Raw genomic sequence first — 25,260 nt, forward strand, 5'->3', positions numbered from 1 at the left:
TGATCCAAATGTCGTAAAATTATCTGAATTAATTAAATGTTACAATTAACGTATATCAATTATGATATTTAACGTTTTTTAATTTTTTTCATAACACGCTTGCAGTTGCTACCGATGGTTTATGATAATAATATGACTCCAGGAAGCAGTAAATTGTAGAAAATACGCAACGGAACGGGACCGGCAGAGCGACGGCGAAATTAATATTACATGATGAATGATGAACGATGACGTTGCAATTTACAATTTGTACCCGTATATATTAGATTATTTGCAACGGAATGTTTAATTTGATACAAAAATATATATAATTGAGAATTTTTATTTAGAACCTTTAGGCAAGGAAAACAAATTGTGAGACTTAGTAATGACTTCTAAAAGTTTTTTTTTTAGATTAGTTTTGTTTAAAAAAATTAAAAGTAAATATAACGTAATGCATATTTTATACTACACGTTATTTCCTCCAGATATACGACATCAAAAGATTTCCTAGTATAAAGCACGGGACAGAAAATGTAGCAGGATTATCCCAACCAAACAAACAACCTAACGTACTTCGACGAACCGGGGCCAAACGTGAACTATGCTAACGAAAAGACGATAATACCTTTATCTTATTATGAATGTGCTGTTTTTAAAAGAATCGCCCTCTGAAAAATACTGCTATCCAGCTTTGCAATCCTGTTTTACTTATTAAGTATCGCATAGGTGGTGGCGTTTTTACTCTTGTTCCAAACTTACTTTCGGAAATGATTAACAGCATTAAACCAACTCCTAAGCTTCCGTGGTCCAATGTCATTTACTTTTCCGTAGACAACACTCGAATATATCGTATATTTTTAAAGATTTCTCTTGTCGGCTCGTAAAGAATGATCCAGCGTCTCGGGCGACACCATTACTTCTTGTGGCGCATGAAAAATTCATATATATGCCGTTTGATCGCGTTAACGCCTCGTAGCGTCGTGGGTGCACTCTTGGGTTCTACGAATGGCTTATAGCCAGCCGGTTCTCAACTATAATAGTGTTTTAAAAATTTACATATATTATTTAGTTTATTTTACATTTATTTTGGTTGCGGTGGGAAATAATATTATATTTATTTTTATTTTTATAATAGTATAATAAGATATATGTACCTCCTATATTTATGATCTTTGTTTCAGTGGATTTGCTGCAGATGCTAGAATTTAATGTGACTGTTTCTTTCCCAGCGGCACCACTTCTTACGGTTATTTTGGCCTTAGTGGGTAAGTGAGTTTACATATATCACTTGATGTTTGTAGCGAATGTCTTATGAGAAAATATTTAAAATTATATTTTCGTTTTGTATTTTAGAGTATTGCTTGTAAGTATTGCAGCTAGCTATAGAAGTGCAAAGATTAATGTGTGAATGTTGTCTAGTGCTCTCGTAATTGCAACGATCTGTTACCGCTAAACGTGACATGCAAACTTTTGCCATAAATGAACTTGCGTTTAGCACGCAAAAGGAGCTTTTAAGGTTGCCAGACGTTTGACACCCTGAAATTCTTGAACGTTTACACTTTGAAACTGCATGAACTATTGTAGCCAGGAAATCTTGCAACACCTCGCTACTCTGAATTTAGTACGTTCTTTGATAAATTTGTAGCTAAAAGTATAAATTTTGTAATATATATAAATATAATATTTTTTTTTTGGGTGGTGCCGAAAATAAAATTGGAATTTTTCATTAAATATGTCAATGGTTAATTATATTACAAATAAGAAAAAAAAATGGTTTCTCAGGCTGATTTGAGTTGATGTGACGATATGTATATATCTATTCTAGTATTTCCTATATATATAATTGAAGTCACGTGTGTAGTATCTTCATTGAGACGTTAGTAGGTCGGTCGATTCAACAAGTAAGTCGGGCGCGGCGCCTGTTGCGCGGTAGGGCGGGGCGCCTGTTGCGCCTCACAGACGCCGGCCGCCCACTCGGCTGGCTCGCGATCATATCCTAATATTTGTGACCCATTTTAACCAAATTGTCCATTTATGTTTCCTATACACCAGTGTCTACAATACTATCTTTATCTTTATTTCTATGTAGATATTGAGTCCAAACGATTAAACAATGGACAATGATCCATGCTTTGAAGTGTGCCGTGCCGTGTCCAAGAAATGGATCAGGCTTTCTTGGATTTTCAAGATGTGATTTATTTATGACCTATTCAATTAATTCAATTGATATACTATTATCATCTCTATTTCTGGAAGTTGCGACTGAAAAAAATAATCCAATTTCTATAGGAGCTTAGGCAATTATTTTTTTTGTGCTCCAAAAGAATCTACATTATATGCCAAAGTTTAGCCTTTTATGCCTAGCACTATCAACGCACTACATTTCTAAGTCAGGTGGATATCAGGGAAATGAGTGTTTTAACACTAGGTTGTCTCTGCATTGTATTATTAGGTAATAATTAAATAAATGATTCAGGTTTATACACTGTTTATGAAGATGAGTGTTGGACCATTGGTACAAGATTAGACAATTTCAATTTTTAATTTGCAATGTACATAGTTAAATTAAAAATATTCTAAGTATTAACAATATTATAATAATTACAACATTTAAAAAATCAAAAACCCCGAACTCCAACCTAAAAAACTACTATCTCGTTTTGGAAACACGGCTAAGAAACACCGAGGCAACCAAGACTTTCGATTTAAAAAACAGCACTTAAAATCGGTTGATTCATTTAGGAGCTACAGTGCCACAGACAGTTTGATCAAAATGATAACATCCATCATCATTACGTCAGATATTAAAAAGTACATACATATATAGATTCACGCTTTATCCCTAGCGGGGTAGTCAGAGAGAACGAAGCGCCAAACGCTACCTTCTCTACATATTTCTTTCGCCTCGTCCACTGTCATTAACCTCATCATACATGCCCTCCGGGGATCCTCATGCTTTTTACATGACCTTCCTCCAGTATCTTTGATACCGTGTTTTCGAAGGTCAACCGAGGTCTCCCCCTACCTCTCTTACCGGTTACTTTTCCATCATAGATCTTTTTTGCCATCTTTTCAGCACTCATTCATTCGACGTGCCCAAACCAGCTGAGCACGTTCTTCTTCATTCTCACTGTGACATCCTCGCTAATACCAGTAGTATATTAAAAAGTAAAAAGAAAAAAAAATGCTTTTTAGTCCAATTTATAAATTAGGTATATTCTACATATGTTGTGCCATTCGTAGTTCGTCAGACTCAATTATTGTTACGGGCAGGTTTAGGATATTCTAATCTTGAAGTTGGCGTATACGGCCGGCGACCGACGCCCGCATTGCATATCGTCTGATTAATATCGCCCCCCAGCCCTGACGTACGGCTCCTGACAAGTTTCCACCACCCGCAAACAGACATACGTTCATGTATTTCGTCTTTTATGAATATTAAATATCTTGTAATATTCTAACTCTTGCACCTTGTATTGTTGATACAAAATAATGACTATGTTTTAGTTCTTGCTTTGGTTGTGTATTTGTTGTAGATATTAAGTATAAATAAACTTATGTCAATATTTACGTTATTGCAATAATATTTATTAACATAGATATTTTAAAAATGTAAATTATTTCGTTGAGATATTTTTATCGTGTTTGCTTTTAAACAATTAACCCTCAAGTTTAAAATAGGATTATTTTTTTATAATTTAAATTAAGGTTAATTTTCTAAGATTTTTATCGTCTGTCATCGTGTGCCACTCAGAATTTTTACTGCAGAGATTACTTTCAATCCGTTTCCCAGCAGCCGGCAAAGTTCGGCATATTTAATAACTTCTTTTATCTACTCCACTGTCCTGATAACTTGAAGACATTCAATTACCCTAGCTCGGATTAAATTTTTCAGCCGTTTTACTTCGTACGAGTTCTTTTGTATGTTTTTTTATAGCATACATATAGTGTATCCCGTACACAGCAGCTTAGGCAGAGGGAACCTGGTGTAAACACACTCAGTTCGCCATTTTCCTCTCAATTCTGCAGGTATTGCGTGTTGAGTGGTGGTACTCAACGCCGCACTTTACCGACTCACCAGAACGAAAAAAATGGATACATTAAATATTTCACTTCTACAAGTGGAAATTGAACTCACAACCTGTTTCGTTTACAGTCAGGTTTCAGTTTTGTGCTCCTGAACCACGACTGGCCTGGCTGGCTGTTCTGGCGTTTTATATGTGAAATTCCACAATACTATCCATTCATAGCGGGGGATCGCCAGCAAAGTCAATAGGGACTGAAAAACAAACTGGTTTCGGAATTCAACGCAAATATAACACAACTGGAAGGTGATGCGGCGAGAGTGGCTGTTTCAGGCTCTCATATGTTTTTGTTTGGCCCGCACATAGCGTCACGTGGAACGCGAGCACGTACGCGAGGCCAACTCTGAATGCTAATAGATAGAATTGAGACCAGGCGCTTCGCAGGTCGCGTCCGAAAATTGGATTCGGATTCGTATCGCATATACGCACGCATAGTGTACACAGTGTTAGCTCTGGACTGTAGAGACAATGCCCAATCAAACTCGGTGCGCCCCGGTTGTACGTGCCTCATGAGCGTGATTAAAGTTTAACATTATTTTTAACTCCAATTTTTAAACTAATTAGCATACACCATAAATATTTATGTTTTTATTGTGCTTTAGTTTTCGTTTTTGGTAGAAGAGGCTTTGGTGATTTTATTTTCAGCTTGTAACGATGTATTCCGCATGTAGCAGGGTAGGCAGAGAGAACCTAGTGTTTAGACACTGCTGCCCATTTTTCGTCAAATTCTAAAGACATTTCGTGTTGAATGGCGGAAATCAACGCCGCGTTTTGCGCTTTCGATATTAAAACACTAAATATTTCATTTTCTTGAGATCGAGCCCAACACCTGTCGCGTTTGTTGTGTCGAGTTATACGCTTGTGTCCCTGCGCTGGAATCAATGAGTAAATTTTATGAAGCTGAAATTTTATTTTGCATACTAATGTGGTCGAGTGGACGATCGAGGTACCTCATCAGCAGCATATAATTGTTGATACCTTGCGAGTTTTTTGGTACTAGAAATGCATAATACTTATTAAATATTTATTTGTACGCACTATATGTGCACAGTATTTCCAAATAATAAAATAATGACCACTTCTAATTTATATTCTTGACTCAGAAATAGACTTTAGAACTTAAAAATGTTTTTATATTGTATGTCCTATTACAATTTAAACATTATTGACTGAATATCATTTCGATTGGTTATTAATTGCGAAATATCTGTAGTCTCGTAGCGCTCCGAAGCTCTTAAGCTTGGCGGTGCGGAGGCCGAGCGACAATGGTGGCGGCCGGTGTGGATTACTCCCCCCTTAGGTGTTCCTCTACAAATGGGGATTTAATTTGCCGTATCCGTAAATACAATAGGCGAAAATTTGTGGAGGTGGAACCTCCTGTCCGCTCGAATGAAGAAGGGTCAGGCTAATAACAAGAGTTTCGCTGAAGTGAAATTTTCCGAATGTTATGAATTATGAATCTATTATAAGTATGTGCTGGATATTTAAATGTTTTGTTTATGCCGTGTTGTTACGGTAGAATGCTAATTTAGGTCATTGTTACTCGGTAATTCAGGAATATTTTCAAATTCTAAATTTATGTGGGTGGGTATATGAATGCTACGGTTTTTTCCACTCACGGTTTTGTTTGTGGTTTTCTTTCTTTCGAATATATGTTTTTTTTTTTGTAAAAAAAAAAATTACAAATCGAATTGAAGACCCTCATATTGTTTATTGTTTGTTAATAAACAATATGAGGGTCTTCAAAACCAGAGTGAATAGGTATCTGCTAGGCAAGCGTGCACCACCGTAGATCGCATCAACGCTCAACAGACTTGATGCGGTCAAACGCAAGCCTATCCAATTTAAAAAAAAAAAAATATTTTTTACTAACTAATTATTAAAAATAAATTATTAAAATTTAAAATAGCTCTTTCAAAAAAAAAAGGATAAAAGCTTTCAATCCTTACTTAATTGTTAGATTTCCTCACTTATGCTCTTTAAAGAACATATCTACAAATCAGGATTCTTAGTTCGAGAAATCGAGCTACGTCAGTTACCTTAGGTTTTATATAGGCATACAAAAGATTTTTATTCTCATGAGCTTATTCATCATTTTTTAAATAAATAACCTACAACCTTTCCAAAGCGGTACGGTTAATTATACTTAATGAATTCGTACCCTGACCCCAAACGCAGGCACAAACTAATTATGTGACTAAACATTCGGCTATACGATGGCAACGTGAAACAATAGATGGATGATAGTAGCGTGACAGTGCGGCCGCGAGACGCCGATGACACCGCATTAAAATGAAATCCATACGGGTATGATTGATGAGCGTGCAAACACCGCGCCCGCGCCCCGTGCCAGCCAGCCAGGCCAGCCAGGCCAGCCTCGTTCGATTTGCTGTGCTGCTACCTTTGTAGGGTGTTTTAGATGTTTTTTAACTCTCTGTTTTCTCTGAAAAGCTAATTTTATGATTAGCTATTGCAAGGGCTGTCGTGGCGGAGTGGCCAAAGTGTGTAAATGCGACGGGTTGTGAGTTCGATCCTCATTCGTAAAAATGAAATGTTTTAATATTTCCATTTCTTCACCCTGGTGTCAAGTTTTGAGTTCCTTTGAGTCCACTCCACACGCAATGCCTCAAGAATTAGGTGGAAAGTGGGAAGCGGTGTCTTTACACTAGGCTCTGTCTGCATACCCTGCCACATGCGGAATAAATAAAAAACATCAGTATCAGTATCACTTTTCTATGGTTTTTACCTTTATATGGAATAAATAAAGGAATACATACAGTTGAGTTGGGCTGTTTTTTGTTATATTTCTATTTTTCAGTAGACGTGATTTAATATAAAAAAAAACTATACCGACAAGTACAGTTACTCGTATTATACATATTTATTTATTATACATATTTATACGTAGTTACCCGTATTATACCGTAGTATATAAATAAAGTCTTTAATTTTGTAATATATCGATTATGAAGTGAACGATTTAATATTTGTATACAAAATCGATTCTCAGTGAATATAATGTAGGTTCAACAAATGCACTGCATTAGTAGTTGACGTGACAATACATTAATAAACTATAACAAAGATAGTAATTTGTGCTTCACTCGATAGTTGCTAACGTTTAATCTGGTTTAATTTTCTATAGCATATTTTATATTGACATATGCTGTTGACGGTAGTGATGATGATATTAATAAAACGACATTGTTGCACCAATATCCATATATAATATGTTTTTGAATTTGTATGAGTGATATTCGCAATATATTTTCAGTCTTGTATAAACTGGATGTTTTGGTAACAAGGTATATTCATAGGTACGTAGTAATTATATTACAGGATACATATATTTATTACAATGAATGATTAAAAATAATTGTAAATCAGTTTATTTCTATAAACATAGTGTTAAGGCACTCCGTTTTTCATGTTCCGCCGAATTCTCTAGGCATTGAGTATTGAGTTTAAGTCTAAAGCAACCCTAGAGCGAGGAAATGAAAATATTACACATTTCATTCCTCAAGTGGGAATTGAACCCACGACCTGCCTAGAGCGAGGAAATGAAAATATTACACATTTCATTCCTCAAGTGGGAATTGAACCCACGACCTGCTCTTTTACCACGAGTGGCTTCACATTATTATTACTTTTTCTAATGTATGTAATTGTTATTTAATTTTGTCCGTTTGTACGATAGTAGATAGACGAAACTAAGAAATAATTAAGGCTAAAGGATAAAAGAGATTATTGTATAGACATCTACAATTAAAACATTAAAAATATGGTCTAAATCAAGATCCTAAATTTGACGTTATATATCCATTTTAGGCTGAAATCGTGATTTACAAATTTAATTTTAAAATATATAATAAATATAAAAATAAATATTTAAGAACAATTTAATTTTTTTGTCTATTTGCTATTATTATGACAGCTAAACCGATTTTCACACTCACCGACAGTGCTAAGGCATTTTTAAAATATAATTTCGCGTAAAATTTTGCCACTAGCGGCCTGGCGGTGGATGCACCCCACCCCGGCCTCTCCACCGGTGAGGAAATTAACCCGAGTGCTTTTTTATTGCGTTTAGCGTTGCACCGGTAAAATATAATTTGGTGTCGTGTGCCATGTGGTCACGGTGTCCGCTAGCTTTAGGTGGAAATTTACGTGGATACGTGTGTTGTTATTAGTATGTTATTTTTTTTTAAATGTACTGTTTTATTTCTAAACTACCGGACGCGCGCTTCTTCGCTTGCTTATTTAGGGGTGAATTCTAATAAACCACGAAACATGTGTTCAATGAAATATTTTTAAGTCTTAATTTCAAATTTTATGTGGTGGTGATTTAAAGTTTTTTCCATACAAACTTTCAACCCCTATTTCACCCCTTTAGGGTTAAACGTTTTCGAAATCTTTCCAAATTTCACGTTTCTACTATCAGCGGTTACGGCTGTGTGTGCGGCTTACCTCAGTCAGTGAGGACAAGTCCTTTTATATATTTCTAAATATTAGATACTAGCGGCACGCTCGCGGTTTCACCCGCGTGAACTATGTTATTATTAATTTCTGTCTCCATGACTACGTCCTAGTGACGTTATGCAAAATTTGAGAGTCCATTTGTAGTAATGAAGTTTCATACAAACATTCGACCCCAAAAACAACCCCTTAGAAGTCGAATATTGCAAATTCCCGTCTTAGCGATCACCTACTTCCTATAAGTAACTCCTATGCAAAATTTGAGATTCCTAGCACATGTAGTTTCTGAGATTTCGTGATGAGTGAGTGACCTTTCGATTTTATATATATTAGGTATGACTAATATGAGGTAATTCGTAGCGCTGGGGCATCAGTGTGTGTTGTAAACTCGACAGGTAGTGGGTTCGATTACCAATCAAGAAATGAAAATATTTGATATTTTTATTTTTTCGTTCTGGTATAGAGGCAAAATTGAGCCGTTGAGTTTGGAAAATGGAGAATGATGTGTTTAAGACACTTATTCTCTCTTAACACTAGGTTTTCTCTGCCTATCCTCCTGTAGTGTGTGGGATACAGGGTGAAGCTAAAAAAAAACAAAATATATAATAAAATACAAATAATTGCTAATTACATGAAATATATTTACAATATATATATATTGAAGAATCACAAACAATATGCATTGTGAAATATGCATGCACAGAATAATGGAAGCTTAAAAGGGATTTGCACAATGGAAGAGCTTCATGTTGTCGGGGTAACTGGACGTGATATTTTACAAATAATTGATAGTATTACGTGTGCGCGATACGCGGAATGCCGGTAGCCAGAAATAATGATTCGTAGGGATTCCAGTGTGCGTCGCTTTGTCTGTTTTGGGTTTTTTCTCTTTTCTTTCTTTCTTTCTTTTTTTTTATCCGACTACAAAGGAAGGGTTATGTTTTTCGCGTGTATCTTGTGTGTGTGTAATTTTCTTTATTTTCTCGTATTTCCAGAATCGCTTTTTTACGTTAGATTCTACTTAGCAATTAAAGCCAGGTGACGCTAAAAAATTAAACATTGACGATTGTTCGACGACATTGTAGGTACTTAGTGGAATAAATATTTTGTTTTTTTTTTTTAAATATTACATACATTTTTAAATTATATATGAAACTAGCGGCCCGCTCGCGGCTTCGCCTGCGTGAACTACGTTATTATTAATTTCTGTCTCCATGAGTCCTATAAGTGACGTCCGTCCAAATTTGAGACTCCTAGCATTTATAGTAACGAAGTTTGATACAAACTTTCAACCCCAAAAATAACCCCTTAGAAGTCGAATATTGCAAATTCCCGTCTTAGCGAGCACCTCCGTCCTATAAATAAGTCCTATGCAAAATTTGAGATTCCTAGCACATGTAGTTTCTGAGATTTCGTGATGAGTGAGTGACCTTTCGATTTATATGTATAGATTAAAAGGCTCTATAGAAGGATTTAAAAAAGGCCAATCTCTCGATTTCTGAAACGTTATCAAAAAAGTTCATTAGGATTAACAGTCGGGACCCCAAAAGATCCCAGACCCAATGGTAAAAATGTTATTTCTGTAAACGAAATCTTAACTGTAATATCCTATCATATTATATTCTTATTAACCGTAATAAAATTCAAAACAAAAACGTTCTTAGCGTGTAAAGTGATATTCTTAAGCTAGTTAAAAGTTGAGAGAGTTTGTAATAAGAGTTTAGAGCTGAACGACTCGCGGGCCAAGTTCTAAAAAGTTCCTCCACTCTCTTGATTCTTCTATCTTCGATACTTGGAAGTGGACGCGCCTGAGATGCCGTATTAGGTTCTCATTGAATCGTATAAACAACTTTGTAGTGCTTGTAACAACTGATATCATATATTTATTTACCTTTCGCTAAGTTTTCTTACGATATGAAGTCAATAGTTTACGCACTGAAGTTTTTAAGATTGAAGCGACTCTTATTTCATAAGAAACTTTATTATAGAGAAGTGTTGAGTTATATAAATTTAGCTTTTTATTTTGCTGGGTGAATGATATTTTTGTAATGATGGTAGTTATAAGAAGTTGCAACCAATTGATATTATGTTGTAAAATAATAGAATATTTTAAAAACTTAACTGTCTGACTGTTTTAAAAATATGCATATTTGTAATATTATGCACACGAATTTTAATTTAAACATACCTACATAATTATATAGGTTAACGATATTAATATCTTGAACGCATAATGTGCATATTAATTCTTATCTATTTGAATATTTATTGGATAGCAAACTGAAAAAAATAATTTACAAAAATATATAGTCTACTTCATCAGCTTCACTTTGTATTCTCCCACTTTCCGTTGCATTTTAAAGGCATTGCATGTTGAGTGGCGGTACTTAACGCCACAGTTTTCGTCGACACCAGATCTAAGAAATACTAAATATTTTATTTCCTCGAGTGGGAATCGAACCAGTCACACGACTGGCCTCAAAATCAACTATTAAAATAATAAATTTCCAAACAGCCAAGACAAAGTAAAACTGTAGACTACACTTTCAATTTGATATCGAGCTTAGGAAATCTCATATCTCCGTCAATACTTAGCTCATTTGTTATTAATCCTAGCGGATAGAAACCGCCAGACGCCACGATATCTGAGATCGGGGTTCAAACTTTGCCGTTTGTAAGTTCTTTCCCTATGTTTAATTGAGAAAATTTCAGTTCTAGAAGGAATAGTTTTAGAAGATGGCTTCAGTATATTTAATGATTATAATTTTATATGTTTTGGTTACATTTTTAAGGTGTTATTCCATTTTTTTTATTACTAAGTTTTAAATAAAAAAAATCAGTAGTTTTTCAGCAATGAAAATCTCCAAGTAAAGATATGGATATTTTTTAACTTATTTTATGGCTTATAACTTTTTTGTATTTATAACCGTATGTAGGGTAGTTAAACAATACTAAGTAAATCATTGTTAAGCGATAAATTGTGGGTTCGATTCCCACTCGAGGACATTAAATATTTAATATTTTCATTTTTCCGCTCTGGTGTCGTGGCAATGTGCGGCGTTGAGTGCCGTCAATCAAAACGTAATGAACCTAGAGTTCAGCGGAAAGTGAGGAACGGAGTATTTTAAGCCTAGGCTGACTGACTATCGTGCTACACGCGGGATACTGCGTGAATCTGAAAAAAAAATGTAATAATTATTCAGGTATATCCTGTAACATAAAGCGTATTTCCGGTTAAACATTGTGCTGGCGAGGCAATAACCGTCTCTTTATGATAAAGTTAATTAGATAGAACATTCGTTCCCCCGAGCCACTGCTCAGATGAGCTCCGTCTCGTGGAAACACGGAAGAAAATAGACGAAGAAAAAACCATGTCTGTTTAGAATATTTTTTTTCAGCTTCACAGTTTATTCCGCTTATAGGAGGGTGGTAGGCTTAGGGAACCTAATGTTAATACATTCGCATCAGTAAGTTTTTTTTTTTAATTTTTTTTATTAGTAAATTATTTTGTAGTTAGTGGCGTAACTCAATGATGCTCTTTTGCCTCGGCACTAGAGGGAATAAATTAAAATAGTTATAAATAATAATTAATTCCATCGAGTGGGGATCGAACCCCGTCCTCCGTCGTCTCACTTAGAATTCACACCTCTGAGCATAGGTACATATATAAAACATGCAACGAGAGCCGCTTTGGTGGTAATTTTTGCTAGAAGAAAGAGAATGTTTAGAATTAATAAATTAAATATTACAAAATTACGAACAACACAAGATATGAGGTAGAGTAAAAAAAGCATATTGAAATAAAAAAGAAAATGTAGTTACCATGACATTTGAGGAATATTTCCGCGGGTCATTTTGTGGTGTCAACATAATAGTAAAAAAAGTATTTTTCAGCAAGATTTTTATATCATATTTCTATGTATGTACCAGTTTAAAATATATATTAAAACATATGTAAATATATGGATATAGTAATAAATATCCATCTTAGTTAAGAGCGCATCCGAATCGATAGCCCCGAGCTGCAATTAGTTTGGCCGCCGCCCGGATCAAATCAAACAATGAGTATCGATGTCTGTCCTCTTCTTATTTAGAGTTTGTTCATTAGTTATATACTATGATCGCCGTAGTTACAGTATCCTAATTTACATATATGTATATATGTGTCTCATTGTCTTTAAGTATTCTTGTCCAAATTGGCAAAAGACAATTTAAAATTTCAATGAAAGTTAATAATCTAGTTAACCAAATATTAAACCGACAAAAGAAATTAGACAACAAAAAAAACCCGTTTAAATAGTCTTAATTAAAATCATAAAGTATATTTTAGTTTAGTTCTCAAACGAATGTAGTATATACTCATCGCGACGCGTGCTTCTTGTGAAATTTCGATCTATCGTAGAAGGAGATTTCTCTTGTATATTATTTTATTTCAGGGTCCATTTCCGGGGAGTCCATTTCCGGGCTATTTACTATCCAATAAAACTGAAATAATCAAAATTCAACTCTCCGCAATTTTTAAAAATGTTTTAAAAGCATTTGACTCAGTAAATTATGCGTATTTATATATAAAAAAAAAATAAACGCTTGAAATACAGAACATCCTCAGTTTTCTTTGTCGGTTAAAAAAATCTCAAAGATATTACATACAAAATAATTCCTCCATATCGCATATCAGTTTTAACTGCATTACATACACTGCCGGCGCACAACTAACTATTAAGCGAAATAAAGTAAAACACCGCACCGTGCCGCTTCGTAACTGGGTTACGCGATCATTGATGAATTTAGTTGTAAATTGCTACATCCGTAGCGGCCGGAAGCAAGTTGCCCGCACCGACTTTTAACAGTGTTTAGAGGTTAAACGCTTAGTATAACCTGATTTTAGTTCTAATTTTAGTCTGTATAAGAAAAGCGATTAATTATTAAGATTTAATTTAGAACTAAAATAAGTATAACGTAACGGAAGAATATAGAAATTTATTTATATTAAAATGGACCTTTTAAAACTTTAGTTCAGTCGGTTTTGTGAATTACTTTTATCATTAGGATATCTGCTTAGGCCTTATTTATATTTTAAATATTTTGTATTTTTTGCATAGCAGTGAAGTCGTAGAGAATATAATGTCAATAGACTGCCGATCTCCGCTCTCCATCTGTCTATACATATTGATAAAAAATTACTTGAAAAAAATGTAAACGAACAGAAGTTTCTTTCAAAATGAGTTTATATATATATATATATATATATATTTGTCATAAATGAGTTTATAGAACGGTGTATCGTAGTTTTAAATCGAATGCAATATCGCTGGCGTGCGTCCCTGTTGGGTTTCTGCGTCTTTTTTTTATTTTGAAAAGCGAAATACGATTTTTTTTATTGACTCAATTTCAAATTTAATATCGGACAATTCTCTAAAGACATCCTATGTACACAATGTACATATCTGTATAATTTTTCTCTGATAAGTTAGCAGAAAAATATATTAAGATTTTATAAATCCTTTCAAATACAAATAAAAAGGCAAATTTCCAAATTAGTTAACATTTTTTTTAAACTTAACGCTATATCCCGTATATATCAGCTTAACTAGTGCAGTTTTTGTCTTATTTTCGAGATATTGCGTATTGACTGGCTGAACTGTATGCCAGGATTTGTCTTCTTACCAGAGCGAGAAAAGGAAGATGAAAATGATTCATCCTCCAAGAGGCAATCGAATCCAAAAGCGTTTTATATGGCACAGTTAACCTGTTGCCGAAGTATTAAAGACGTTTAAAACATTTCAATCTTAGTAGATTGTTCGATTGTAGTCAGTTATGGTATCAGATTTTGCTCTATAAATTGGTTAACGATAACTTAGACTGTCCCTTTCTTATTGAGGAACTAAATATAAATATAACTCCGTGCAAGTAAATAAGGTCTATTCTCGACCAAAACTTCAATAACTAAATTGGGTCAGAACGCTTGAAGAATTTAACTACATTGACCAGTCATTATAACATGATGCCAAAATATCCTGAGGCTAATATCTATATCCTCATAAATAACTTTCTAGAGTTTAAAAGTAAAGTGCTTTCACTTTACTCCGTGTTGAGGCTCGCCCTTCCTCAATCGTGTTCCTCTATTGTATTCTTATATATTGTATTTTTTTTTGTAGTATATTAATTTTAAATAAGAGAAGATTTTTAAAAAGATAACTTTTAAATTTTAAATGTGTGTGTGTGTATGTAAAAATCATTGTTTTTAATTGAAGAAACTGTCCTGAATCTGTTATTATCGTGTGATAGCTTATAAGTAAAGAAACACTGAGCCCATAAATTTTAAGCATTGGTATTATTTTTAGGCTTAAATTTTCCTTTTTCCTTCTTATAAATAGCAATTGATAATGTTCTTGATTTATCAAGAACATTATCAAGCTGAGGATTTATCCTCAGCTTGCAAATGTGTTAATATAACAATTTAATTATTATTTATTATATATGACAAAAGCAATATATCAAAACCATCAATATATATAAAAATATTATTCGTTGTACAACCCATAAACCCCGAACGATATCCGATGAAATTTGAAATATGCACCTTTGATATTCTGCTCAGTTGAAATGTTTTCTCGATACGAGTGTTTTCTGTGTGTTTGTCGTGTATCTGTTTCCACGTCGAGAGCTGTTCAATTGCACGTGCCGTGGTACTCTCGCCAATGGACTTCCCTCCATTTTCATTTTGATACATATTTCCACCTAAATATATTCGTCTATTTTCGGCTTGTCATCTACGATCCCTTGCGCTCGTGTTGGTGTAATCTGTGAATGTTTGAAGGGATGTTATGCAATATATGTTCGATTATATTTTGGTGTTTTTACTAATCTATATATATATATCTATATATATAAAATCGAAAGGTCACTCGCTCATCACGAAATCTCAGAATCTACATGTGCTAGGAATCTGAATTTTTGCATAGGAGTTACTTATAGGACGTAGGTGCTCGCAAGACGGGTATTTGCAATATTTGACTTTTAAGGGGTTGTTTTTGGGGTCGAAAGTTTGTATGAAACTTCGTTACTACAAATGCTAGGAGTCTCAAATTTGGCATAGACGTCACTAGGACGTAGTCATGGAGACAGATATTAATAATAGCATAGTTCACGCGGGTGTAACCGCGAGCGGGCCGCTAGTTATTTATATTTTTTAGTTATTATTAATTAAACTACAGCTAATTTTAGGTGAAAATTAATTTATTATATAGAAATGATGACATGGTTTGTAAAATATTTACCGGAGTTAACTTTGGTTGGAGGTGTATTAAGTATTTTTTTTCAGTAAAAGCAACAAAAAGGCGTGCCGGTGTCCGGCGAGCGCTGAATCAATTACGTTACGGGTGACGTGGTGGCGGACCGTAATTCGATCCGTCGGCAAATGTTGATTCGACCGCCGCCGTAGGGCACATCTAGCTGGATCACCCGGCACACTGATCCATTTCCACTATTAGCAGTTTGTTAAACTGCTGCCCTAATTAAACTCTCCGCCTCTCGCCTTCAACGCGAGGGACCCGAATTGCCCGACACGTACGCCTCACTAATATATGAATCTATATCTACTGCAAAGTGTACCGATATATCTAAATATCACCTTTTTTCACCATGGCGCAGTGGCACAAGGGTGTGACTGTAGCGCGACGGTTGTAGGTTCGAACCCCTCCAGGAAATAAATACTTGAAATATTTATTTTCATTTCTTCGCTCTGGTATCGAGGCAAATGCCTCCTGGTCTGTGTCAAATGTCTCCAAATTGTGTCTGAAAGTGGGGAACGAAGTGACTTAACTCTAGGTTCCCTCTGCTTAACCTGCGGAAATGCGGGATACAGCATGAAGCTGATTTTTTGATTTTATCGACTTTGTATACCGATGGTAATAATATTGCCTGCGTTGCCTGCGGCGAGAGTCAGCGTACAGATTTTAGGTGAACGGTAAAGCGGATTATCGAAATTAACCTCCTCAACGACTCTAATGATTGACTCTTCTTCCACTCCAGTGTTAGGGGTTCTCTCGTGAGACGCTTCGTAGCGGCTTGAGCTAATAATGCTTATTATAATATCGCTATCTTCAATGAGTATTTGAAATATTTTTACTTCAAACTAAATTAATTAATATTTATTCCTTAATATTGTATGATTTGTTTAGTATTATACAAAAGATTACAGTAGATGTTGTTTCTTCGTTGAAGAATTGAATAAAGCCGAACTTTTAAACTGTTTTCTAAAATGTTATCTCGGTTGTTTTAAAGTTAGAATAAATCTTTGGAAATAATACTTAATAGAGTAAAGTAGGCTCATGTTATTTTAATATACTTCTAAAGTCTATATTATAGATATTTACTTATAACCTATATATAAAAAAGGACTTGTCCTCACTGACTGAGGTAAGACGCACGCACAGCCGTAACCGCTGTGCATAGAAACGTGAAATTTGGACAGATGTTTACTTTCGTAATCTGGACATCCACTAAGAAGAGATATTGAAAAATTTTAACCCTAAAGGGATGAAATAGGGGTTGAAAGTTTGTATGGATTTTTTTTAAAATCGCCACCGATTTTTATAAAATTTGATATTCAGACTCTTAAATAGATTTCATTGAACACGTGTTTCGTCGTTTTTTTAGAATACACCTCAAGGCAAGTTGCAAATAAGAGGTTGAAAGTTTGTATGGAAAAATCGTTAAATGTTAAATTATAAAATTTGAAACTTAGACTATTAAGAATGGTTTATTAGAATTCACCCCTTAAGGCCGCAAAAACGCAGGCGAAGCTGCGCGCACCCACTAGTATGTTATTATATTATAGACACTATAATAATAATCTAAGCTATGAACACAAGTCTGCATAGATTAGATTTCAAGGACCGTCGTCGTTGTGAACTAATCTGGATGAGGCGAGGGACACAATAGGCTTTATTAACATACACGTTCGTTCGATACAAATTGGCGTCGAGTCGATGCTCTTGCGGCTTACAAGAAGCTCACCTGTTCTATACTACGTTTACATTTAAGTTGATATTGGCACGAAAGCTCTTCTGCCCGTACCCGTAGACGGTCACTTAATGTGTAATGCCGTTGTCCCGTCTCCCGAACGGGATTCGGATTCGGAGGGGGTAATCTCACTGAACGAGGACATTTTTACAGTATGTTTAGTAGTTGATGGTGTTATCGTTATAGTTTTTTATTATACATCTTTTTTGTGTGATATATGATTTTAATAATTTGCATAAGATATATCTATATTTTCATGAAAGGCCAATTTTTCGTTATATGTAATTCAACCAGGTATAATTTTGAAACAAATAAAGAAACATACAATTTATTAGTGTGTTTAATTAGTGTCCTCGCAACACCATTTATATATATGACCAGGTCACGCCAAGGTTTAATTTTATGGACGCAAAGTCATCGAATCACTCCCTTAGGATCTGGATCATTAAGTGGGTGAATGGTTAATGAAAATAGAATGAGCACTAAACATCGGAGTGGAATTTAGCCAGTCACCTAGCCGTCGTTAAATGTTGTTATCGTTCGCGATTAAGTAACAAAACAAGTCAGCCTAGGGCGGCGCGGGGGTCCGCGGGGAGGGGGGTGCGTCGCGAATAATAATCTCAGTTTACGACGCGAGGCGAGTGAATCAATAAAAACACTAATAATGCACAGGCGTAAGCCGGCTCCTGCAACGCGATTACCTTCACTAACGAGCTCGTAAAGACGTATACCGATGCACGGGGCTTAACGCCGAAAGTTAGCGCGGCGGGGTGCTAGACGATTGGCCGTACGCGCCCTATCGATGTATTGTCGTTACTTTTATTTGTAATTAATATATTATTAATACATAGGGTTTGAATTTGGTTATATTCTTAGTCAGTTGTGTATTGACTTGCTCGCTAGTTTTAAAATACTGGGTTTTAAAAATACATATAATACTAAAAACTATGTTTTTTATACTGACTGCTTTTAAAATCTACTCATGGAATTTCTGCTAGTTCAAGGTGGAATCTCTTCTAGCGATCGCTCATATTAGTTGTTAAAATCAAATAAATCCATATCATGATTGCAAATGCATCAATTGGCGTTGTAATTATTAATTAATAAAATTTTTAAATTTTATATTTTTGACATACCAATATCTACCAAGAAATTACACTAATTAAAGATATATATCACAGACACGAAAAGAGCAGCGACTATTTCGTATCTTAGCTAAAGAACCCTAACACGATACAGGCTCCATTATTCTCAATTTGCACCGAGCTCCAAGGAAGCGGACGACAGACACGACGGGTGTCCCCCTTGATTAAACCCTAGAAAGAACAATTTGTGCTATATCCTACACCTTGGATGAAGTCAAAAATGCTCTCCAGCTAACTTAAAGTTATTCTTTTTACAAATGATCTAGATGTTTTCGTATAAAACTATAGAACTATCAATTTACATTACATTTTTGTTTGATAGGAGCGTTTTTGTTAATATAATTACTTGAGGTTAAAATAGGAATTACAATTATTATTAGCTAAGCTCAAAAATGTGGTAGTGAATTAAAAGTAAATTTCCTATTATATTATCTGTTTTGTTAGCGATACCTTAAAATATCTCAATTCCACCTAATATGCCAACATTTTGCTCAATCTCCTAAAATTTTAGTCAGATATCTTAGAATTTGGGGGTTATCAACTGAATTGATTAGAGTTTAAAGTTTTATGAACAGTATAGTTGTCGCTTGCGGTCCGATCGTTCACAGCTAAGAAGTCACGGCTGTTACCAATTCAGCGGAGCATGCGACGTAATCCGTAGCGAGGCGAGTAAACAAATTACCGGGCGAGGCGAGGCGAGTCGAGACGGGCGCAGGGACGGGGGCCCGCCGACGTGACGGCGTCCGCTATTAATTTTAATTCCGGTACAAGGCGAAGATCGCCAGAGATGGGTGAGAGGCACGCGCGAAACACTACAAATGCAAAATGATTGAATGAATTACGCAGTTCTAGATATATTATTTGTGTCTGCGCTTTTTATATTTATCTATAAAATATTGGAAATTAAATTTAGCTATAATGTATTCAACTTTTTGGTATAGTTTTTAATATTCGTATTTGTATCTATATATATATAATCGAAAGGTCACTCACTCATCACGAAATCTCAGAAACTACATGTGCTAGGAATCTGAAATTTTGCATCTATATATATAAAATCGAAAGGTCACTCACTCATCACGAAATCTCAGAAACTACATGTGCTAGGAATCTGAAATTTTGCATATGAGCTATTTACAGGACGTAGGTGCTCACTAAGACGGGAATTTGCAATATTCTTCTAAGGGGTTGTTTTTGGGGTCGAAAGTTTGTATGAAATTTCGACACTACAAATGCTTGGAGTCTCAAATTTTGCATAGACGTCACTAGGACGTAGCCATAGAGACAGAAATTAATAATAACATAGTTCACGCGGGTGAAACCGCGAGCGGGCCGCTAGTTATTTTATATGAACAAGGAGACGTTGTATCACATATTATGATTTTCTTATTTTTTTAAATTTTTTGACCGTCTCGTATTCCCTATTAAGCCATTTATTCGTAAGTCTACATAAATATAGCTTTGGGCTAAGATTTTCAAACAAATGGGTCCTATGTCACATTTAACCAGCGTTCACGCAGTATATTTCCATCTCCTTGTAACTCCTTGTAATTAAATGAACTGAAACTGTATAATTTGGCGGCCATTGTGGACGACGATATCATGTGTTAGGTATAATTAATTCCAAGTGAGGATTAATTGGACGTACATAGTTATGAGTGATACGGTTAAACGTCGCCGTTGGATGGCACGTCGTCGGCACGTCGGCACGTCGGCGTGTCGGCGTGACGGCGTGTCGTCCTCGTGGCGGCTCCTAACGTGTTTATTGTATCAGTGCAGGGCCTCATCAAAATGCAAATAAGGAGCTGCCGCGGCGCCGGACAGTTGCCCGTGTTATATTGAGTTACGTCCCCGATGCGGGAGAATTGTCTGAGGGTTGTGCGTTGGATTCGTGCTGGATGTGGATTGATATATTATTTGTTATATGTGTATTTTAATCTTGGAAATTGCTTATAATTGGTTTTTTTAATGTAGATTTATATAGAATATTTGTAATTTTATAGTAAATTAATAATTTTTAAACAGGAAACTTAGTAGGTATTAATTTAACAAGTGTTTTCTATTATATAATATTTATTTACGTTTATATTTCCATTTCTTCGCTTTGGTATCGAGGTGAAGCGCGGCGTTAGATCCTGCTACTCAACACGCAATGCCTCCTGAATTCGGCAGTAAGTGGGGAACGGGTTGTCTTAACACTTCCTTTCCCTCTGCCTACCCTGCTGTGTGCGGGATACAGCGTGAAGCTGATTGATTTAATTTTAATTTCTATTATATTTAACTTATAGCATTAAAACATCAGTCAAATATTTTTTTATATTTACTAAAAAATAATTTAAGAAATCGGCACGCCACGCCACGATCGCCCTAGAAATGTATCAAAAATGTAAGCGAGGGAAGGCATTCGGTGTCCCACTGCATATCAGGCGGTTAATAAGCTCTCACCGCTCGGATTTCGGTCGTTAGGGCGTAATTGTCGACATCTAATTAGTCCGACACCCCGACACCGCCGTCTCCGGTGACTCCACACATGACCCGCGATATTTAATGCTTGCGCTAACTTAAAATATGCGGTCGCCTGCTCTGCTCTCAGAGATACAATGTAGATTGCATTCGCTTCAACTAGACAAATTGGGTTACTAAAATAGTAGATTTAGTTATAAAAAGGGTATATGGATTATTGAAATATATTTATGTTATAATTTCGTTTATTTTTTTTGATAAAGATGTAGCTAGGTATATGTTATCAATATTATATAAATTAAATACTTAATAGATATGTTAGCAATTTAATTTTTTTTATCTTCACAGAGCATTCAAAAGAATCTCTGAATGATTAATGAAAATAATAAAAGATGAAATACAATTTCTATATTGTAAAATAAAAAAAAATAGTGGCAATGGTGTTGAAATATACAATTAGGAATATAATATAGAATATGCAACATATTGCTTAAAATATGCATAACTGTAGATTGATATTGTTGTTATACTTTAAGTTATGCCTTGGTAGACTTATTTTTAAGAAGTAATTGGAAGCATGGAATGAAAAATTTGCATTAGTCAATCAAGTCATCACAAGTAGGTTGTTTGTATATTGTTTTTCAATGTTTTTCAGTGTTAGACATACTGCGGCATACTATTTGGCAGAAAAAGAAAATTAAAGTGATTTGTCACTACGTTGTTTATAGAAATGTATTAATAAAAGCTGCTTGCTTGTATGTTTTTTTTAATTGAAACAAATTTAAATACTTTCAATTTACATATTAAAATTAAATGTATTATAATAAAAATACATCGTTTTTTATAATTCACGATATTTTTTCCCCTAGGGATGGAGGCAATAATGTCAGAATTCTTCAATGACACCACTACAGCGTTCTACATCATCCTCATCGTGTGGATTGCTGACCAGTACGATGCAATTTGCTGCCACACCGCCATCGCTAAGAGACATTGGCTGAGGTAAGTGTTGTTATATTAAGAATATATTTTATTTAGGTTTTTGTTTGGATATAGCAGATATATAATTCTTTACAATAATTAAAAAATGTTAAAGATTACTTTAAAGCCTAGCTATGAAAATAATATCTAATAAATATAAGTAAATTATTTAATAATAAGATTCACTAATTTAAAAAAAATAAAAATTCATCAAGTTTTGAATTCGTGTACGAAAGCTGAATTTGTGGAATTCAAGGCGAGGAGTATAGAATGAATCTTTGGTATATTAACTTCCTATGAAGTCTATTATATAAACTTAAATTATTTAATAATAAATTATTAATAAGTAAATTGCAGGATAAATTGAGCTCTTGACCTAAAACTTCTCTCTGCCTTAAAAATTCTTCACTCAAAGCTTTTTGTCTTTTCGAAAAACAAAAAATAAGCACATATATTTATAGTGACCATAAGCTTCCCGGCCAAACCTTGGATCTTTTGAAGTCATGTCTTTGTTTGTATTGTGCGATTAATAACTTAAAAGGCCGCCCCTCTTCGACCTATTTTTAATTGAATTTTTGACTTGCTTGCCGGTCAAGCTATGATTTTACACAAATCTTTACAATAATACTTGTAGCATGTTCAAATACGTTTAATATAATGGATTACAATGATAAAATACTAATTGATATATACATATTGAAATTATTATTTTTTCGTTTTTTATCTTCACGCTGTATCCTGCACATAGCAGGATAGGTAGAAGGAACGTGAGCACCCAGTGTTTAGACACTTCTTTCATTATTATGTACGCCGAGGCATTGTGTGGTGAGTGATGGAACTCAACGCCGCTCTTTGCCTTACCATAGCCAGGAAATGTAAATATTTAATTGCTCCGAGTGGGAATTGAACCGCGTGTGACCTCAAATGATAATGGATATTGTATATAAGTAAAATGATATTATAGTTACATTTTCACCTATAATATTTTAGTCCAATTAGTATCGTCGCTGAAATGGTTGGTTATTGAAAACTGCGTGGGCCACTGCGGCGCTTGCTAATTAGTGTATTGATACGGTGTCATCCCGTTTGTGCGGGAATGATGCAGCTTTTGTATTGCAACCGAAAACGTATATTGTCATATATATAATTATCGGCCTACGAATTATTATTGTTTTGTTAGTTGCTCGTCTTGGTTTATATAATAGTGTATGGAAACCGCTAGGAGGTTCTATTTCTATTTAAAACGCGCGGAGCGCGTGGCCAAGTTTTTTTACGAACAGAACTGGCGAGCAGCACCGTGTGTTATTTTACACGAACCATTTGAAGCCACTTTTTACCTATTCGTAACTCAAAAACTATTCCACCTAAACCTATAATATTTGGCTCAAATATTTAGACCCCCTACCTGTATACGTGCATTAAATTTCATAAACACAGCTCAAACAGTTATTTAGATAATGACGTCCAAAAATCGTAAATTTTTAGGGGGGTGACTGACCTATAGACCTTAATGTTAACCAAGTTCCAGATGACCTGGAATGGTGAAATTTAGCATCCGGTTAAGTAATTGGGTGTATGTAAAGGAAAAAATCCGAAACTAGTATTTTTTTAACATTTTCTTATAATTTTTCAATAAATAGATTCAATTAGGAACATTTACTTATAGTGTAGCGTCTGGCATAATATAAGAGCAATGCATTATTTATATATTGTTGCTTTTATTTATGTCACACGTTAGTAAATATTTTATTTGTTTTGTAGATTTGTAGACTAACTTCACTATTATTTACGTAAGCTATCTACAACAACATGATGCTTTCAAGTATATTTTAAGATAAGATATGTCTCCATTTGTAGCTGAAAATGACTCTAATTTATGTCCTGAGAAAGCCTGTCATCATGTGGACTTCAAGGGCTTCACGTAAAAATATATAAATATAATAAATGGATTAACATCCTTCATTATTATTTATTCCTAGCGGACGCGCGCAGCTTCGCTTGCGTATTTAGGGGTGAATTCTAATAACCCATGAAACATGTGTTCAATGAAATATTTTTAAGAGTCTAAACTTAAAAAGTTTATTAAAATCGGTGGCGGTTTAAAGATTTTTCCATACAAACTTTCAACCCCTTATTTGCACCCTTAGCGCGGGAGAATTCTAGAAAACTATGAAACACGTATTCAATTAAATACTTTTAAAAATCTAAATTTCAAATTTTATAAAAATCGGTGCCGATTTAAAAAAAAATCCATACAAACTTTCAACCCCTATTTCACCCCTTTAGAGTAAAAATTTTTCAAAATCCCTTCTTAGTGGATGTCCAGATTACGAAAGTAAACGTCTGTCCAAACTTTACGTTTCTACCATCAGCGGTTACGGCTGTGCGTGCGTCTTACCTCAGTCAGCGAGGACAAGTCCTTTTATATATATAAATAATAAATGGATTAACATCCTTCATTATTATTTATTATAATTTAAACATATGTTTTAGTACTTATTATACTAAGAGTATTTGCATAGTCGATTAACGTATTTGATATTAAATTATTATTACAATATTTAAGTACTAAGTCCTATATAAGATCCTATAAGGGTTCTGTTTTATTGCTTTCGAGGTACAGAACCCAAAGACAGAAAAAAAATACACTAAAAAATAAATATAAAAAAAATATATATATTGATAGAAATATATATAAAATTTAATAATAATATACGATAGTATATTATCTGTAAGGCCAGTCGTGGCACCGGGGCCAGAGTGTGTCTGTAAAACAGACTGGTTGTGAGTTCGATTCCCACTCGAGGAATTGAAATATTTATTTAAAATTATATTTCCACCAAGGCAAAGCGCGGCGTAGAGTTCCGCCACTCAACACGCAATGCCTCCAGAATTCGATGGAAAGTGGAGTTACTGAGTGTCTTAACACTAGATTCTCTCTGTCTTCTGTCTCTGTGTGCGGGATACAGCGTGAAGCTGGTTTGATTTTTAATTTGATATATGCAGCCTACCAGCTATCTTAACAGAAGTAATTATAAAGTAATTATTAACAGTAAAAATTTAAGTAATTGTTAATAAAAAAAAATAAGAGAAAAAAAGAG

At 34.6% G+C, this 25,260-nt stretch overlaps 1 protein-coding gene across 5 annotated transcripts in view; it reads left to right on the forward strand.

Annotated features, from left to right (window-relative positions):
- LOC146532114 (membralin) overlaps nt 1-25,260 on the forward strand; it is a 92,867-nt gene that overhangs the window by 23,606 nt on the left and 44,001 nt on the right. For 4 of the 5 annotated variants that reach the window (XM_085197799.1, XM_085197795.1, XM_085197797.1 and 1 more), the window contains exons 8-9: nt 1,164-1,247; nt 22,048-22,180. In XM_085197799.1, coding sequence (XP_085053925.1) covers nt 1,164-1,247; nt 22,048-22,180 — 217 coding nt within the window. The remainder of the gene's footprint in view (nt 1-1,163; nt 1,248-22,047; nt 22,181-25,260) is intronic. The other variant, XM_085197800.1, reaches the window with a different exon arrangement.

The sequence above is a fragment of the Heliconius melpomene genome, chromosome 14 (genome assembly GCF_056956725.1).
Source record: "Heliconius melpomene rosina isolate 202511_hmr_F chromosome 14, ASM5695672v1, whole genome shotgun sequence".
Classification (NCBI taxonomy): Eukaryota; Metazoa; Arthropoda; class Insecta; order Lepidoptera; family Nymphalidae; genus Heliconius; species Heliconius melpomene.